We start from the raw sequence: 20,529 nt of genomic DNA on the forward strand, positions 1-20,529 counted from the left end.
GGCGCGTAACTGGGAGACCCGGGTTCGAATCCCGGCTGGGCGGATCGGGTTTTTTTTTCTCTCTAAATTTTAATTCTATTTGAATTTTTTTTTTTTTTTTTTCAATTGAAGGCCCGAGTTGTAGGCCCGAGTTTGTAGCAGCGATGTCAGACAAGATATGAATGTTTTTTTGAGCTCAAATGAAAGAGCGGGTCGAGAAATGGCGTGCAGAAGTCTTTAAAGATGACAAATCTCTCTAAAGATGATGTCTGTTTTCAATTGAAAAGCGCAATTGTGACAACATTTTCCAGTGGGTTCTAGGAGTCTCCCCTGGTTCAACACCATCTTTAGAGGTCCTAGCACGCCATTTTTCGAGCCGCTCTTTCATTTGAGCCAAAAAAAACATTCATATCTTGTCTGACATCAATTGATCGGATCTTGTTTACGCGGGTAATGCAGGTCTCCATATCGTCCCGCCATCTGTGTAAATCCCCTCGCAACGCATGACGGACATTTCCACTCGCCAGTCCCGATGGTATTGCCCACAAAATACAAAGAATCCCGCACAAATTGTCTGATCCCCTACCAACTTTTTCCACTCACCGTTGACCACATCAATCTCCCCTGCTGGCCCACATTTAAACCCCCTGACACGAACGAATGTCCCCAGCCCGGTAATTTACACTTTGAAATCGAAACGAATACTTTTGAGCCGCCCCGCGAGTCCCGACAGCAGATAGAGTGCCTCAGAAATACCTGAGACATAAAACTTCGGGGATAACATTCACCAAATGTTACCGCAAAATCATATGGACAGGGGGTGTAAACGTACTCCGGCGGAATTTACATTTTGGTTTGAACAACGACTTCCGCAGTGTTTAAATTATCCATGCGAAAATGCCCCGTCCGTTACAGTTTTCATGGGGGGGTTGACGCCCCTCTTGTTTCCATCAATTTATTATTTACGATGTATTCGTGTCATTCATGGGGAAAGAGTTGAGGGGAAATTACTTTTTTATTATTATATAATTTTAAGTAATAAAATCATTGTAAAATGGAATTTCACTGGAGAAAAAATAGACAAAGTACTTGGATATACTTAAGCCCATTAAGACACTGAATCACAAGAGATTTTAGGCGACTCATCGGTTTTCGCTCACTTCGCTCCAGAATTGGGTTTCGGACAGTAGACTTGTCGTGATTTTCTCGATAATTCTTCCTCAACTTCCCTCTTGGTCTGGGAAAATCAGCCACTCGCACCGAATAAAATGCAAAACGCATTCGGAGGTCCCATCGAAACTCCGGGGGATTTCTATTTTTAGGGAAATTCCCAGTGTGCAGTTGTTGGAGAAACTAATTTCAAGAAATACAGGCTTTGTCCAACTCTCAGTAGGAACATTCCAGCCACCCCTTTTTCTGCGTTCAACCACGATTGACTTGCTCGGAATTCCCGATGGATCGAAGACAAAGGGATGAAGGAGGCTTTGTCCTCTCGATGGAAAAGAAACTGCTGCTCGTTGAGGAAACATTTTACATGAAAATCTTTTCTATTCTTCTCGTCATTGATCGATTCATGTACAGTTGGTTGAATACTTCGAGGTAGATTCAATGCTATTACTCGAAAGAACAGACGGGAATACTTCTTCGAAAATTTTGAATCAATTATTCTCTAATTACATTTTCCACTTCACTTTAAAAAATTGGATTAAAATTTTGAGGAATTTTGTCGTTGAAATTGAACCTGCTAATTATTCCATGAAAATTAATGGCAATCAAGACAACTCAGGTGAATATATTTTTGAATATTGAATTAATTGAATGTTTTAATTGAAAATTCAAGTCACTTGAGGTTTTCTCGTTTTTCTGTTGTTCAAAAAATTGAATTCGCTTAAATTTTCAACGAAATTCGGAGTTATCTCAATTTTTTTTAATTTCCCTCTAAATTGAATTCAGTTATATGTTCTCCAATTTTTAATTTCTCGTAAGTTGGAAATGTTCGTCGAAAAGTGCTCTTCCAAAAATTTGGAATTCCCTTGAATTTCAAGCGAAATAAAGAATTCCGTTGATTCTCGAAATTTTTTCTTTTCTGAATTGAATTTAATGCCATTCTTCCAGGTTTTTAAAATGATTTCTAAGGATTCAATACCGAGATTCAAATTGCGACCTGCAAAGTTTAAACAATAACATGAAATAAACTCAAATAAGTCAAATAAAAGCTCTGATGTTCGACTACAAAACTACAATGTTTTCAAGTTTTAAGTAGAATTCACGGAAAATCATGAGTTTTCAGTTGCGAGCTGGAAATATCGCGACTTAATTGAATTTTCAGTGGAACGTGAATATTCACAAACAAAACGCCACGAATTTTCAATTTTTCCCTGAATTTTCTTGATTGTTCTGAATTCTCCCAGAACAATTGAACTGAAAAATCGGGTATTTTACTGATTTCCAGATCATTCGAGCAGAAAATCACTGGAATACGTGAATTTCCAACGACAACAATTCCTGAAACTTCAATGGAACTTGAACACGACAAGAATTTCCAGAATTTGGCCGAGAAAATTCAGAAAAAAAATTCAACAGTGCCGAAAAGCATTTCACTGGGGAAAAAGTATCCAAAGCACTTATCCTTAAATCGCATTCAATCCCGCTCTCCCAACCCTCACACCTCGACTGTCTCCGAAATTTCAATTTCCACCTAACTAAAGTGTGCGCTAAACTGAATGCATTTGAATCCAAATGCATTCAAATGCTCCCAAAAAAATAACAATAACCCCTGAATAATGCAGCTTGAAAGCTCCCGTCACCTAGGGGGAGCCCCGAGTGCAGAGTGCGCGGTCACCGTAGCCCGGCGTCTGATGCGGCAGCAGGTTGCAAAAGGGGTTAAGTCAGGGGAAGCGGACAATTCCCCCTTGGATGCTATCCACCTCCCTCCCCCACCATTCGCTTAAAATTCTCAATCCGTTTGGGTTGCGCGGGGGATCCCTCCTCCGTCGGCGCTCCACTGCTGTCCTGCGGGGGCCCAGGCCAGAGACGGCGCGAGTTGAGTCTCTTTGCCTAACCAGAGAGAAACTCTTCGTTCGCGGTGCTAAGTCAGTCATTCAACAAGACTGCACGTGTGCGGCAAACCAATCGGTTACTAAAGTGATAGTGCGCTCATTATCAGTAATTTAGAAGTCTGTCCAATTAATCGTTAATTAATTCTACATCTTTACCTACATCTTCCAATATTTTTCTATCCGTATTGAACCTTATAAAACCTCAGTGAAGTATTAGAGATATATTTTCGAGGGAAATAAACGTGTTGAGAGTTGCTTTTTTAAAGAGGCTAATATGCAAGTGTCGATATTTTTGTGACAAGTGGAGGCGGCAGCTGACTCAGGAATTTACAAGTGGTACCAATACAAACCAGTGGGAATTCTTGTCCATATTTTTTTTTTCTTCAATTGTTGGAGGAAATAGTGAAACGGTTCGCGATGTGCAGACGACTCTAGACTAACATAGAGGTATAAAAGGCAATGAAAATTTCCCTGATTTTTTCTGTCGTGCATAAATCATTTCATGTAAAAATTATAATTCAATGCATAAATTTTCAAAATTAAAGAAAAATTCATTCTTTGCTGCGAAAATTTCGCCTCACTTTTACGTTTTGTCATGTAATTTTTTCTGCAGTTTATTCTTCGTGTGATTTTCGGTGAATGAACGTTCCAAAGTAGTGGGAATTCTTGTCGGTATTTTTTTTGTCAATAGTTGAAAGAAATAGAGTTGTAAAACATCACAATTCAATGAAAAATTCCCTGATTTTCACGAATTGTTATTTAATAAAAATGACGCTGTGAAATGTAATTGTTGTGCATAAATAATGTCATGTAAAAATTACGATTCGATGCATAAAATTTCCAAAATTGAAGAGGAAAGATTCATTCTTCGCTTCAAGCATTTCCCCTCACTTTAACGTTTTGTCATGTAATTTTTCCTAAAGTTTATTCTTCGTGTGGTTTTCGACGAATGAATATTCCAACCCGAAATCTTGCGATTCTAACATCTGTTGAAAGAAATAGAAGTGTAAAACATCACAATGCAAAGAAAATTCCCGGATTTTTACTCATTATTATAGTATAAAAGTGACGGTGCGAAATTGCGGTGCATAAATAACGTCATGTAAAAATTACGATTCGATGCATAAAATGTCCAACATTAAAGCGGAAAAATTAACTGTTCGCTCCGTAATTTTCGGTGAATGAACATTGTAACCTGAAATCTAGTGGTTCTCGCCGCTCGCTTATTTCCTCCATCGAGTGTTAACATGTGTTGAATTAATGCAGCTGTGCGTGGTATTCCCCATTGTATCGGCGATTCGATGAAATACGACACGAGAGATAATGCGGTGTTGTTACAATTCTTAAACGATTCGTTTCATTCCATCGAATGCATTTTTTTATCCAGTGGTTATCCGTTTCTTCCTCTCGTTCGCGTCTGCAATCGTTCGGGGATCTGCTGGGACACTCATGATTCATCGGTTCGCTCGAATATTCTTTAATATGATAATTACGTCGACAGCTGCGTAGATGCAGAATCGAATAGAAGAGAGGATATTCCCGGGGAATTGGTGGGAATAACGTTTTGGGAATTATTCAGGATGGAAGGATTTTCAATTATTTTAAGGTTATTGTTTTTGGATTGACGGAAGAGTTTATTTATCGCCAATGAATGAATGCAGTCGAGTTCTATTTATTCGCCGCAAATGAGCGTTTGTTGAAGGTTATCAAGCCCTGCTAATGGTAAATAAATGCTTCTATCGGGGGAATGATGGGACTTTGACCGAAATTGATTGAATTGTCATTTACATTCTTCGGGAATTTTTATCAAATGACTGTTCCACTTAAATCTCGAGGAATCATTTGATGAAAATATCGGTGGAAACTGGAAATTTCAGGTCAATCATTCCGTGAACATCACGTTTTGTTTGAAAATTCAAGTACGCTGTTTAACGAATTTGGCGGAAGTATTTAAGGGGAAACAGTCTATGGGAGTTCAAGTTTCTCTGAAAACTCATGTAAAGTCTCAATTTTTTTAGCGGCAAGAAGACGGAAAATTCATAAATTAAATGAATTTTCGAGTGAAAATGAATATTCAGTCAAATTCTCTTGAATTTTCACTGAATTCCTTTAAAATTCTCGGAGTTCTAGGAATTTCGAAGGCATCCCCTCAAATTTTCGATCCATCCCGTCGAAAATTCAGAGGAATCTGGAATTCAAGGAGAGATTTCTCAGAATTTTCCCGATTTTCCACTAATTTTCCCTAAATAATTAAACTGAAATTTACAGTTACAGTTACCCCTAAAATTATGAATTTTCAATGACAAAATTTCTTGAAATTTCAGTGGACAATTTTTAACAATGTAATTTGAGGAATTCTCGGTTTTTTAATCCTCATTCAAGATTCCTTATTATTTTTTAGATTTGAGGAACATTCATCCCTTGCGGTTCAATATTGAATCGAAATGAAATAGCATTACCTATTGTAATGCCTTCGCTGAGCCAATGAAAATGGAATAAAAGAAGTGGATTCTACAGAAAATAAATGCCCACATTACATAAATCATTAATATTCGCGGTATGACACTCGTTTTGCTTGGAATTCGTCGATAACATTGGAATTTGCAGTCACTAGGAATATTCCCAGAAGTCCTGATGCGAAAATATTTGCTAATGCTTTCCATCTCGCCCATGCAATTCTACTATTTAAATTCCTATAAAATAAAACAAGTGCATATTGCAACAATTGCTGCTTGTCCACTCTCTCCAAACGTTCCATCAGACAGGAAAAACAACAATTCATTCATTTATATGAATGAAACTCCCCGAATGCTGTTCCGTTAATTACATTCGGTGACGCTGAAATATCAATTACTCATCGACATTCCATTACCGATTCAAACAGGATTTAGTCAGCTACCAAGTCACGCAAATTATGAGAATTGAGATATTTATGACTCTAAATCTCCGGCTATTTTGTCTGTCAACTTGTTTACTACTATCGACCTCTGTTTATTGTGGATCTGCGTCGATCGTGCCTATTCAAACCCAATCGATTTCGTTATCGAGTCAGGTACAGCCGATTCAGTAGCGATTCAGTTTCATATAATACGCGTTCGGCCACTCGAAACGCACAGCTCACGTTCTTTGAAAGATATTCGAGCACTTCGGCCATTTTATTTCGTTGAAATCCTTTGAAACATTTGAAATCGCAGGTAAAAACGGGGTTTTAGCTCTTCTTTTCTCAAGTTTACGAAATATTCTGCGGTGATTTTATTATTTAAGTGTTGACGGTTAATATAATTCTATTTTATTTTTTAAAACTTGAGGTAAATTTGAAGAATATGAATGAAAGTAGAAGTTTCGTTTCTGAGTAAAATTCATAAAATAATTCCAAAATTGCACATTTTTTAACAATGAATTTGCCACTTCAAGAACAATTCTTTCGAAATTGATTTCATAAAAAAAACCTCATTTTTTGGTGAAATGTGATGTAAAAACAAATTTCCCACTCGATTTAATTGAGAATCTTAATAATTTCCTGAATTTCCTCAAAAATTATTCCGTTGCATAAACAAAATATTACAGAACAGAATAAAGTCTTTAAAATTGATGTTCGAGTCAAACCGTTTGGCAGAGAAATAAATAAAAGTCAAGTGATAACGTCCCCAACCGGTGATACAGCGCCAGTGTTTGTCATAGAGAAAACGTGCGTCAATTTTTTTTCATGAAATTCTATTCGGGTGAACGGATGACTCGAGGTCACGGGCCTCATCCCGGTAGCTCGGACAATTGACACCAACGAGAGGAATAATAGTTTTACACAAGGGAAGAACCCACACGAATCAAGGCCTTCAGGTCATAATTCACGTAATAATTATTGAACGAGGTAAGATAAATATTGACGTTTATCTACATTATGAGTAATAGCCTCGGAAGAATGAAAATTATTGAGTTATCCATTCGCAATTCATTATTTTCACATTTTATTTTCATTTTGTTGTACGACATTGATGTTTTTTTTTGTACAATGGGAAATTCGATACAGAGTTTTAATAATTTTATGGCTGAGTGGAGTTGTTAATCGAGTTTCTAATTTCCGTGACATGTATTCAATGAATAATCGATGTTTATTCATTTTTCTCTTTCGTTTTCAATTGTTCATTAACTTTTAATGCAGTTGTGAGAAGATAAAATGAGATTTGTAAACTTTATATTTTTCAATCTTTCATATATTTCAAACGAATGAAGCGATTTGGACAAGTCACAGCTCATTTTAAAGCCTCTGCAAATATCTTTAAACTGGCGTCAAATTGGCTTGAATTTACTCAGCCAATGGGAAGTTATTTAGAATTAAAATTGATCACTTTTCCTAAAATTCGATTTTGTGGAATATTTTTTCATCTGAATTTTTTCGGAAATAAAATCTAAATTCCAAATACCAAAAAATCTCCAAAAACTAAATTTCTCTCATGGAATCTTGAAACGACTGCTGCCCGCACATGTTCAACGCTTCACCGATTCCCCAGGCTTTTGCGATCGTAAAAAGGGCGCAGTAGTTTGACAAGAGCTTAAAAAGAAGTGCATAAGCTATTACAGCTAACTCTCCACGAGTGCAACCTGTAGCCCCATCCCTAAATGGAACGAATCGTTTGGTGGCAAATGATCCGGTTCGAGAATAGCCCCTTCCCCCCTGCCGCTCGGTTTATTTTCGCCTCTGTTTATTCTCCTCGGATAAAGGAATTCCAATAATTGAATGAAAAAGGATAAGTATCTCTCGATGTCGAGGGCTCGATGAATTCAGACTGTAGGCGTCTGCGATGATATTTCAAATCATTCGCCCGGGGGGAAAATATTATTCCACGTTTCCTAGGATAATATTGCTTCTGAAATCGAGATCTCTGGCAATAATTATAGCGATGACGATCATATTAAGGATACCCAAGTACTTTGGCTATTTCTGAAAGGTTAAACAATGTCAATTATTTATTTATAAAGAAGGAATGTTTAAAACAAGTGGGAAATTGCTCTTGTATTGCGTATGTTGTTAGAATTTTTTAGAAATTTCATGGAAAATGTGATAGTAATTCTCGTGAGAGTGAGATTGAGTCGGATTTAGGGGATAAATGGTTATGAAATTTCATGTTTTAGGTAGAATTCAAAGAAATTCATGAGTTTTCAGTGGAAGTGAGATGGAAATTTCACAACTTTATTGAATTTTCAATTATTCCCTGAATTCTTATGATTTTTCTTAATTTTCATGGAATAATTTAACAAAAATCAAGTATTTTATTGATTTTCAGATCGCTTGAACCGAAAATTAATGGAAGATTTCATTTTTCAACGGCAATATTTCAAAGAAAAAATATTAATCCTGAATAAAATGTAATTTTAATTACACTGAATATTCACGATTTTTTTTTCGAAATTTTCTCACGAAATTGAATTGAAGAATTTGATGATGGAAAATGGATGAATTTATTCACATTGTAAAAGATACTTGGATATCCTTAAGGATAAATTTCTCGAGGAAATTATCTTGATAGGGTCATATCACTTCCTCGAAACTGCCGGTAATAATTTCCCCCCCCCCGCCATCCCGAGTATGAAAAATTCCCTCGAATAAAGGAAAACAATAAATTGTAACTGCAGTGCCCACTTGTCTCTAAACTACCTGCATTCCGCCGAAATGAACTCCCCTATGAATGCCGTAATTCTTAGGATTTAAAAATACCAGGGGAGCATCGACTTGAGGGAGAGATTTCCCCCGAAATAGACAGCGAATGCTGAGCGTTCAGGGTTACTGTACATATGTATGAGCATCATATATTTACCGAGAAATATATGGGCACCCGTGGGACACTCCATTGCACTTCTCCCCACTATTTCAACTTCGTAATGTTTCTCAATTCCCAGTTTCCCTTCTCAGAGAAGAAAATTCAGTCGTCAATCGTTAATAACTCGAGATTGGCAGAGTGAAATTTCTAAATTTTTCTTTCGTTTTGAAGGACTTTTTTCAAGCTTTGAAATGAGCCCCGACTTGCCCAAATCACTTCGTTGAGTCAGGAGATATTGACGATTGAAGACAGTGCATTTTTGTTTATTAGTTCTGCGTTTTGATAATTCAATTGTTTATTTAAAAAATGACGAATAAAAAATGCCAATTCGTCCAATGGTTACGTGCACAACCCGAGACTTTGAACTTTGATGCAGTAACTCGACTAGCCTTGAACTTCCTCCCCTCGCCGCGACTTTTCGGGTCACACTCCCCCTCACTTCCGCGTCATTTCGCCGCGTCCCACTGTTTCCCCCCGATTCTTTCATTAATAAAAACGTTAGCAGCGGGAATTACTTAAGAGAGATGTATTCCAAAAAAACAGCTGAAGCCCACACTTTTGCCGGGCTCCCCGATAACACTAATAGTTGAAAAAAAGATGTAATGAGGTCACCGTTTAATCTCCCTGCCCAGTGAACGTAGCAATCACGCTACACCACCTCTCACACTGAACCCGGGAGATGCTTAATTTCAGTTCATGTAAAAACCAAAGGCTCTTGGAGCTCAACCAATCTTGGAGAATGGCCTCCGGGAGAATTTCATTGTTCAATTTCCTACGGCTCAGTTTAACACATAACGTCTTCATAGAGCAGGAATAATTATCTAATTAAGAATATTGCTCGAGGACTATTTCCAAAAACACGGAAATTGCGCGCGAAATTGAATAAAAAGGGACATTAAGTTGGAGCGAGAGATCGTTTGGTGTGCAATGCTAAAAAGTTCAGCCAAAAATGTTAGCAGTGCACTTTGCATTCGATTACAACTAATTAGTAGTCGACTATTCATGAAGGTTCAATTTTTGCGTCCGAAGAGGAGCATTGCACTCGTCAAATCCCAATTTTTCAATTGTTTGTGTCAGGAAACTAATTTCGGCCTCATGAGTTCGAATATGATATTTTTAGAGGGTTCCGTGAACCTCATAAATTAAGTCACAGCTTTTTGACTAACAGCATTTTTCCTCATCACACTGTGTAAAAAGTGCACTTTACGCACAAATAATGAAAAATTTATTTTGAAATCAATTAGGCTTTGGGACAACGTCAAATCCACTGAATCGTTGAATTAAATTAAAAATAAATCACCATAGAAATTCCATTCAGAAGCAGATTGCTGCTTTCTCAGCAAAAAAATACCGACGATGTTGTGACGAAAGCAATCTCCCACGTTTTTTTTTCTCACATTTTTTCTCCTCAATGTCTCATACTTTTCCTCATCTTCTTGTTCCAGGGAGGGCGAGGGTGGAGGGGGTGGCGGGGGCGGGCGTACCGCATCCGGGGGCGGTGGTAGGCGAGCCCCGAGTCTTCGTCTGGTGAACGGCAGGGCGACCACTGGGGTTGGCCTGCACACCAGCAGCACCGAGTCCGTCCGTTCACCCCATCAGCATTTTAGTCATCAGAATAGCATAAACAACAACAACAATTACTATGCCGCTAACAATGTATCATCGAATAATCATTGCAAGTTGAATAAGGATGACAGCATCAAGATCAGCATCGAGAACACCAACACGTGCACCGACAGCCTCGTCACAGCGTTAGACGACGAGACGCTTCTCATTACCGATTTCCTTAACGACACAGGTAATTCTGGGAAAAGTAGATTCAACTGAAATTCATTTTCCGCAGTGGTATTCCCCTTCGAGTGTTTTTCACAACAGCATTTCCACGGAATCACCAGAATTGAGGGAAAATGAGGTGCTGCTGATGCACGCAAGTCATACTTCTTTCTCTCATTTTGTTTCTTTATTTATGCTCCGTCGCGATGAAGAATTTTCTTTTCATTATACTCTCCCTTTTCACGCTTTCTCAACTGGCAGAAGGTCTCACCCTAATTTTTTGAGGCCATGATACAACATTTTTGAGGTGTAGCTCGCCCTCGTCACGTATTATACCACTGGCATCAAGCAATTGGAGCGTTTTCCTGCAAACGCGGAAATCTCGATTGCGAATTGAGATGAGTGTGGAATAAGACTGTGGACCTTGGATCCCTCTGATATTTGAGTTTAGATCTGTCGGACTGATTTCATCGCTCTTCGGGTTAAGTGCCCTTCATGCAGCTCGCATGATGCCTTGTGTCCTTGGTCAATGAAGGAATTAATTCTTTCGGAATTTTTTAAGATTGAATCCAGTTGAATAGGGAGACATAAGACTCGTCTTCTATATTTTTTGGTTTATCATACTTTCATGGAGGTTCTTAAACAATAATATAATCTTTGACTTCGGCTTTCTCCGATCTTTTCGTTCAAATTTTCATGCTTCTTGCAGGATTTCATATTTCCTTCATTACTAAAACAACTGATCATTCTGTAATCTACTGAGATGGATCGGCATTAACTAGGAAGGTGTATAAGGCTTGCTGCCTTTACCTTTTCGTCGCTCTATCACACTTTTGCGGATGTTTTTGGCAGCAATGTAACCTTTGCCCTTGCATTTCTCTGATGTTTCACATTCTTCGGGCCAAATGCTTTTAATCCATTTCGCAGCTTTCCGTCTTCCCTTCGTCAGTGAAGGAACCAATCCTTCTGTAATCTTTCAAGATTGATTCGATCAAGATGGAATGATGTAGCAACCTTGTCTCCCCTTTCGTTCCCGCTTCTTTACATTTCTGCAGAGACTTTGGGAGAATGTTGAGTGCCCTTCACGCACCTCGCATGATTCTCGCTTTCTCTATCAATGAGATATCGATTCTCCTGTAATCTCCTAAGATTGATCACCCTAGGTCACACTTTTGGTGAGGTTTTCTCGATAATGAGCCTGTCAACCCTAGATTGCGCAGATTCCCGAATTCCTTTTACGTGATTCTGTATTTTCTTCATCAATAAGTGAACAACTGCTTTTGCAATCTTCCAAAATTTATTGCAACTGAATTTGGAGATGTCAGGCTTGTGGTCCCTCTCATTCTGCGGTTTATCATCCTTTGTTGGGATTCAGTAGGCCATAGTTAACCCGGTACGATGTGTTTTAGCTCGCGGTGTAAACTGTAAAATAGTGGATTGTCAAGGATACAAGCCAGCATTTTATGGGTTGTAATATTCTGTGTTTAGTGCAGTTTCGGAAACAATGTTTCCGTCCTGAAATTTCCAATGTCAGCTACTGTAGCACGCAAAGACTCTTAAGCCCCTCTCCTTTAATCCCCAAATCGATAACCGATAGCCGAACAATAGCCAGAATCGGAGGAATAACAGTAAAACGTGTTGTTTTTCGTTTCAGGCAACGAAATGAATTACAAAGGAAGTGGTAAGGTTCATTTTGGAGTGGACGATGTGTCTCTCTATGGGACACCCAAGGAGGAGCTGGGCCCAGGACTTCCGGGCCAGGAGGTCAAACAGAGCTTCCTCAAGAATCAGCTGCAGGCGCTCTTCCAACCAACGGACAACAAGCTGGCGATGAAACTGTTTGGCAGTAAGAAGGCTCTCATGAAGGAACGAATCAGGCAAAAAGCTGCCGGTCACTGGGTCATACATCCTTGCTCCAGTTTTCGGTGAGTTCAGTTTCATTTTGCGGTGGATAAAAATGTGCTTTTTTGCTTTCCGAGGAGTGATGCGAGGATTCACTCGAGAATTGTTTGTTTGGACGATCAATCACTTCATTTTTTATGGATGAATGCTCTATTCAGAGAAAATCGGAACTTCTCTTGTTCTTTTGAAGGCATGAGTAGGGTAAAATGGACATTTTTCTTTGAACTTTAAATGAGATGTTGGCGATTAATGACTGTCGGAAGGACTTCAGAGCTGTTTAATACGTAACATATGGTACTTCTGCATTCTCATTAGAGCTGAAAAATATTTCAATTACCATTTAAACTAGTATTTCGTCCAGCTCTAGGTAAAAACGCCAAAAAACTGTTCGAATTGAAAGTCCATTTGAACGAAATCTGTACGTTAATCTGAATAAAGGCGAATGCACTTCTGTGCGGTTGAAACTGTACGCGTGGGCGGCCAGTTTGTGGGCAATTAAACGAGAATTATGCAAAGCCATGAATCGGACTGGCAACACGAATCCCATCCCAACTGAAACCCATACTCACAGATGCTTTATGCTGAATGTTGGAAAAGATTTGCGTATTGGTTCCATAGAAACTCGGAGGCGCCGCAAGGTCCGAGAGCTGTCGATTTAACGTTTACATTCGCCGCACTATCTCGAAACTAATGTGTACGTACCAAAACCCGAAACCATCGACTGCTCCACATTTTCAATCATTAAGATTTACAACTCCGATATAAAAACGAAATCCACTTGAGTGGTATATTCCCGGTTAATACCCGCTTTGATTGCACTATCAGGCGTTCTAGTTTCTGCAATCTTTATTTTTAATAAATAGTAAAAGATGGAGAAACCTTTTCAATGGAACATGGAGGGGAAATTATCCTGGTGCGGAGTTGTTGGGCTGGGAACGAGTAAAAAATGTAGGACGATTCAAAGTTCAAGGAATTTCGTCATTAAAAATTCACGATTTTATGAAAAATTCAATGGGAATTGTTAATTTCAGGTTAATTATTCAGTAGAAATTGATAGAGTTCTCGTCTTTTCGTAGATAATAAAATTGGAATTCCACTGAAGTTGAAATTTTATGGTTCTCCTGATATTCTTCAAAATTTACGACAAAAAAGCCATTTTGATTGCACTATCGCGCGTTCTAGTGTTTCCAACCTCCGCATTCTTTCTGAATTTCAAGGAAAAATGTTGTGAAAATTACCCTGAGGCGGAGTTTTTAATCTGGAAACGAGTAAAAATATCGGACAAAAGATAGATTTTATTTTTATTTAAAAAAAATGAAGTTTCAAGGAACTTCGTCATTGAAAATTCACGATTTGATAAAAAAAAACCCGATGGCAATTGTAAATTTCAGCTCAAGTATTTTATAAAAATCCACATAAATCAGAAAAGATAAAGTAATTTGAGGAATTGTCGTCTTCTGAGAATTTCAAATTCTCTGATTTTTCCTGACATAAAGAGCAATTGTTACTAGACATTCTCCCCACATGTCCCAAAATCCTTTCGTATTGTACAGCAAAAAAATTCTTTTCGAGTTCCCTCCACTGCATAATTGATATCGGAATTTTTATCAATTCCCTTTTTCCGTTCGCCTCGAGTCCCTCTCATTCACTCATCTGATTCTACGTGTCAGTGCAAAACTCGGTGCCAAATCTCAATGGTACCCGAAAACGTGCAACGCAGCGTGAGAACACGTGGAATCGCCGCAAGGCATCAAACCATCTGGAAAACCTATTCCGTTCCCGTTGTCGAGCCAAATAACCCACATCCTGTACATATTTTTGGTGACCGTAGGAGGCGGAGAGATACTGGAGATAGGCGACACGAGCGAAATCCATGCTATCTCAGAGTGCCATGAATATCTTATTTATAGCTGATTCTGCTGACTTCCGTTATTGATTTAATAGCAAATAGAGTCATCACGTTTCGATGAGGACGAAGATTTGAGATATTTCCGTAATTAAGCATGCGCAAGCAGCTTTTTTATATTGATTTTTTTTATATCGTTGAAATCATCGTTAACAATTCTAAATTACGTGTGAATTCTCGATTTTGTGGATTTGAATTCACTTTAACATTAAATAAACCTTCCGCGGGAAGTTTAAAACACTTTTATTATTTATTTATAAAAACACTGTTGAAAAAAATTGAAACTTCGCGAACAATGTAGTAGTAATTCTCAGGGGAGCGACGGAAATTTGATTTAGGAGAGAAAAAAAATCATAAAATTTCAAATTTCCAAAATTAACTGAAGTAATTTTCCAAATTACTGAAATTTTTGATTGAAACGAAAATTTGAGAATTTATTAACGTCAATTTTTCTGATTTATATGAATTTCCAATTACTAAATTCCTCAAAATTTCGGTAGATCTGTCACTCAATAAAAATTCCCAAGAAGTTTACCAGAAATTTCAAGTTGCACAGAAAATCCAGTGAAATTCCTTATTTTCGATCAGTACAAAAATAATAATTCCCAAAATTATCAATATTTTCAATCAGAACATTCATATTCAATTATAAATTGCGTAAAATTCAGAATGAATTCAACATTCACGACTACATCCACCTGATTCTTCCCCATTTCTCCTAATTCCCCTGGAATAATTAAAGTGAAATTGACAGTTTTAATTTTTCCACCAACTTCCGAATGCACAATACCAAAATCCCTAAAAATTTCAGTGCAACCGTCACTTGATTTTACCAAAAAATTTCCCCAGCGAATAGAATGTCGCCGATTACTCCCGATCATCCCAAAAATATCCTCACAATTCAATCCACAAACTAGTAATTAACCCCCCGAAACCTCCAGTCCATTAATAACCTCACTCGACGCGGAAGTTTCAATTTACCGGGTACTTGACCTTGACGAAAAAGCTCTCCGGCAAGTTTCCTCGAGGGTGGTATATTTCTCATGACAGGTAGAATGCAGACGCGAAAAAAACCCATCCACTCGAGGGAAAAAGGGTGTGAAGTTTCCCCCAGTATTTCCTCACACGACTCTGAATATTCCCCGTCCACTCGTGTTTTTTCTTTTCCCCTGAATAATGGAGCGACGTCATTACTCTTCACTCGTCACTCTGTTGTTCCATTCGTCTCCGGCATCCCCCGAGTCTCGTCTTCATCAGCGCGAAGTGTGCGGAATAGGAAGCACTGGTGATTCCCTGATAGTTATCTGATTAAAACTGATGAAGCGTCAATTAATCCACAATGTCGTCTCTGACATTTAACTCATATCAATTCGAGCGTTGCGAGATTTTTTTTTTATCAATTGTCATGTCTCGAGTCGTCCAGTGCGTTGCGATGATTGGGATGCATTGAGTTTTAATGAGAGCCCGTATCAATGCCCCGAGACTCGCGGTCAGCTGTTGAAAATCATCTCAGAATAATCGTCCGATTAAGGGGAAGGCTATTGTGATGCCTCAGGCGGTTTGTGTTCGCGTAGATAACGCCTGCTTGGTCTTGTCTGCCCGGTAATTTCCCCTCTCTCACTCCCGTAGTAATTCTAATCTAATGTACAACAATATTCGGCTCATTGTTCACCCTGTTCTGCATCAGCAGCAGCGAGAAGTCATTCAAAAAATGATTCAGGAGAATCTTTGGCGGAATTTATGGAGCGGAAACTCAGTGATGAATCGCTCGGTTCCTCGTAAATCTGCTTTCTTTGGAATTATTTTTGTATGAGGAAACGGGGGGACGAAGTTCTATAATTAGAGACTGGGGAATAGCATGAAGCAGGTATTTTCACGTGGGAAAACAGAACTGTTGGATTGAAAGTCTGAAGTTGTAATGGAAATTCTGAGAGAATGGGACAGAACAGCTGACACAATGAAGCGATTTCAATGAGTCACGTCTCATTTTAAAGAGTCAAAAAATATCTTCAAAATGAAAAAAAATCGTTCAATTTCACTCTGGCGATCGCGAGTTATTGAATATTGAAAACAGCCTTTTTTCTGAGAGGTGAATTTTTAGATTAATTTTTAACCGTCAAAAGCTCGAGATCGACAGAGTGAAATCGAACGATTTTTCTTTCATTTTGAAGATATTTTTAAAAACTTTAAAATGAGATGTGAATCATAAAAATTGTTTCATTTGTTCAGGAGATACGAATGTTTGAAGAAAGCACAATAATTTGAATTTGCTTCATTTATTTGAATCGATTTGTTCGGTGAGGTCATAACACGTAATTATTCATAATCGTCAACAAAAATACTGGCATGTCTATTTACTCATTCCACATGCAATCTCATCCTGTAACAATTGCCCCTAAATATGTTTCCGTCGCGGGCCAATATTCCCATCGCATCTGTATGCACAACGTCCGCGTCGTCGCGTGCTTCTGCTGACGCAAATCCTGTATTTCATGCCTCGGGCACCCGGCATTTCCCCAGAAGTGAAGAATTTGGTCTGATGACTGAGGTGTTTCCAGTAAAAAGTGAAAAAAATATAATGAAAATAAAATAAAAATATAGTGGAATAAAAAATTCAAATAAAAATCTCCCAAATAAAATGAACTGTTAAAAAAGTACACTGTTGGAAAAAAATGAAATTTCATGGACAGTTGACTACAAATTTTTAGAATAGTGACACTAAATGCGATTTAGGGGGAAAAATCATGAAATTTCAGGGTTCACTGAAAATTCAGTAAACGTCTAGATTTTTAAGCAGCATAAAGACGAAAATTCCTTAATTTATTTGAATTGTCAATCTAATATGAATATTCAATGCCAATTTTATGATTTTTTCCCCTAAATCGCATTCAATGCCACTGTCCTGAAAATTCCAGAGTATATTTACCGGAATTTTCTTCAGAAAATTCCAGAATATATTTACCGACGTTTTCTGGTTTTCTATTTATTCTCAGGGAAAAATGCAACTGAAATTTACAGTCTTCTTTGATTCTCCCCGAAATTCTCAATTTTCAGAGAGGAAATTCCTCCAAATGTCAGTGGTAATTAAATTCGATAAAAATTTCCAAAAAGTGTACCGGAAATTTCAGGCAATAATTTTTCACCAGTGTACGTATAAATTTGCGAATTTTTCTCTCCTGACCATAACTAGTCATTTACCCATGAGATCAAACAGTTTTTTCTAACAGTGCAAACCTCACCGTCGACTCTTTCCGGGAATGAGCTGAGATTGGCCCGGGGCTGTCCTCACCAGCACGTTTTGTCACGCACATTGAAACATTCCGGAGCTCCTCAATAGCAGTTTCTTCTCTTCGTTACACGGAAAAATAAAACTAAAACCGGGTTTCTTTAACACACAAAGCTNTTCTTTGATTCTCCCCGAAATTCTCAATTTTCAATGAGGAAATTCCTCCAAATGTCAGTGGTAATTAAATTCGATAAAAATTTCCAAAAAGTGTACCGGAAATTTCAGGCAATAATTTTTCACCAGTGTACGTATAAATTTGCGAATTTTTCTCTCCTGACCATAACTAGTCATTTACCCATGAGATCAAACAGTTTTTTCTAACAGTGCAAACCTCACCGTCGACTCTTTCCGGGAATGAGCTGAGATTGGCCCGGGGCTGTCCTCACCAGCACGTTTTGTCACGCACATTGAAACATTCCGGAGCTCCTCAATAGCAGTTTCTTCTCTTCGTTACACGGAAAAATAAAACTAAAACCGGGTTTCTTTAACACACAAAGCTGTTATCTCCCTCCTCCCAAGAGTACCATAAATTGCTGCTCAACACTCCCCGTATACATTACAAAAACCATCCGGTTGCAACGGGAATATCCTCGGGGCTTGGATTATTCAGGCACTTTTTCAATTCCTAGGTTTCCTTTTTCACCCAAACAGACTCCAACACCCCAGCTTTCTCCAAGAATCACGGAGAGAAAACTTTCCGACGCCTTTTTACCGCTTCCAGTAGGAGGGCTATAGGAGCTTCGCCTCTCCCACATATCCGCTGAATTCATCCGTAATCGAAAAACGTAGGAGCCCGTTCCCTCTTGTTGGATTTATACGCGCGGATTAAGACGAGTCGAGAGGTTGAAATGAAAAATTGAAGGGTGGGATGCGACCTGAACGCAAATCTACACGCGGAGAGAAATTTTTTAGAAAAATTCTAGTGCTGACACGGGAAAAGAGGCGCAAAGTGACGGCCATCAGGAAAAAATTCCAGTGCCTGCACTAGAAATTTTATTGGGGAAAACGTGAATTTTTCCCCGTATTTCTGTGAAAATTTCACAGAAATTTTACCAGAAATAGCAAGAAATTTTACCTTAGCACTAGAATTTTTCACAGCCGGTGGATTGTGATTTTTTCCAGTACTCGTACTAGAATTATTCTAGAAAATTTCTCTCCGTGTGCACTCGTAGAAAAAAATTGATATTTCGTGGACAGTTTAGAAGAAATTTTGAGGCGTTATTCACTGGTGAAGTCACATGAGATCAGTAGAATCATGCGATTTCATCGATTGCGAGTGACGCTGTTAGAAATTTTTTGAAAATTAAGCAATAGGTGCACGTGAATTCTCAATGTTGGGAATTTTTAATTCAATTTAAGATCAAATCGTTCATGAAATCTCTCATTCAGGGAAACTGTTGCTTGAATTTTCAAATTATTTAATAATTTTCATTATCGTGTGGACCTGCAAATTGCAATTCCATTGCAGTATTCCAGAATTCAACTGATTTTTTAATAATAAAATACATGAAAATTTCATGTGAATGAATGATTGTTAAAAATTTCGAGATTTTTTAGTTGAAATTTCAGGAGTAATTTTCTAACGGAGTGATTTCATATACAATCACTTGCAATCACCAAATCGGTGGGCTGAAAATTTTTTTTTTCATAGAAAAAATGAAAAATAAAAAATTAATGAATAAATTTATTATTACCGACTCAAAACGCGTTTTGACGAGTGTGATATTATTTATAATCAATTTGATATCATGTGACATCAGGTGAAATCATTTGAAATAGGATTTAAAATTCGAAAAGATCAATTAAAACTTGAATATCAGTTCAACTATTCCATGAAAATTCACGCAAATCAGAAAAATTCAGGTAAATATATCCAACAACTCTTAATGAATTGAAAATTCAGCGGAATTTGCTTCTGAATATTCATGTTCTCATTAAAAATTCAGTGAGTTGCCGAGTTCTTGTTGTTCTGCTGCTAAAAAATGTGAAATTTCATTAAATTTGCAGTGAAATCTGAAGTGTCACAATTTTTTTCCTTCCAAACAGAACTCCATGTCCCGCTCCTAAATATCATAAGTCAGAAAAATATTACTCCATGAAATTGAAAATTTTTTCCAACATTTAATGAGATATTTATTCAAATCATAAGGATGGATTGCGGAAAAATTCCGCTGATCATTCAGGTTTTTGGTGAACAATTCTTGGAATGCAACAGCCGGACAATGTCATTCATAAACGACCAGAACAGACTTCAACATAATAATAAATGTAATTATCGCATTAATTTGTATTCCGGAATCACGGTGATAATGGGATTCATTGAAACAAGTTTTTCAGGAATAAATAAAAGATAATGACACACGCAGGAAGCGATAATTATCAGTAATTGCGCAATGTCACTCATTTGAGGTACTAATGGTTACATTGACGTGTCGATCTCATCATCGATCCCGGATGATTCGATCAATTCGGTCATTACCACTAATCGATTCTGACAGAAAAAACTTCAATTAACCGTTTAAATGTGGAGCAGGAGGATAATTGTTTGTTTGCATGGGGAGTCACGCGAGCGCGGAAAATACCACGGGAAGAATAACCGGGAGTATGAATAGCGTAAGATATTGGAACAATACAATTCATTAAGACTCATCAAATAATTCCCAACTGCAAAATCTTTTTTTTTCAATCCACTTGGGCATTTGAATTGCATGAGAAAGATGAAGAGAAAACAAATTGCGGTTGGCAAACAATCATGCTTTGTTTAAATATTTCGTTCGGAGGAAGAAATAATGAATTCTGTTTAAGCTT

The 20,529-nt window shown here is 37.8% G+C and overlaps 1 protein-coding gene across 4 annotated transcripts in view; it reads left to right on the forward strand.

Moving 5' to 3' along the window:
* Positions 1-10,344: 10,344 nt before the first annotated feature.
* The window catches only part of LOC107036310 (potassium/sodium hyperpolarization-activated cyclic nucleotide-gated channel 2), a 51,886-nt gene continuing 41,701 nt past the window's right edge, over positions 10,345-20,529 (forward strand). For all 4 annotated transcript variants that reach the window (XM_015254191.1, XM_015254192.1, XM_015254193.1 and 1 more), the window contains exons 1-2: positions 10,345-10,652; positions 12,282-12,552. In XM_015254191.1, the coding sequence (XP_015109677.1) occupies positions 12,290-12,552 (263 nt within the window). In that variant the 5' untranslated portion in view covers positions 10,345-10,652; positions 12,282-12,289. The remainder of the gene's footprint in view (positions 10,653-12,281; positions 12,553-20,529) is intronic.

The sequence above is a fragment of the Diachasma alloeum genome, unplaced genomic scaffold (assembly GCF_001412515.2).
Source record: "Diachasma alloeum isolate Michigan unplaced genomic scaffold, Dall2.0 Dall_scaffold_00208, whole genome shotgun sequence".
NCBI lineage: Eukaryota > Metazoa > Arthropoda > Insecta > Hymenoptera > Braconidae > Diachasma > Diachasma alloeum.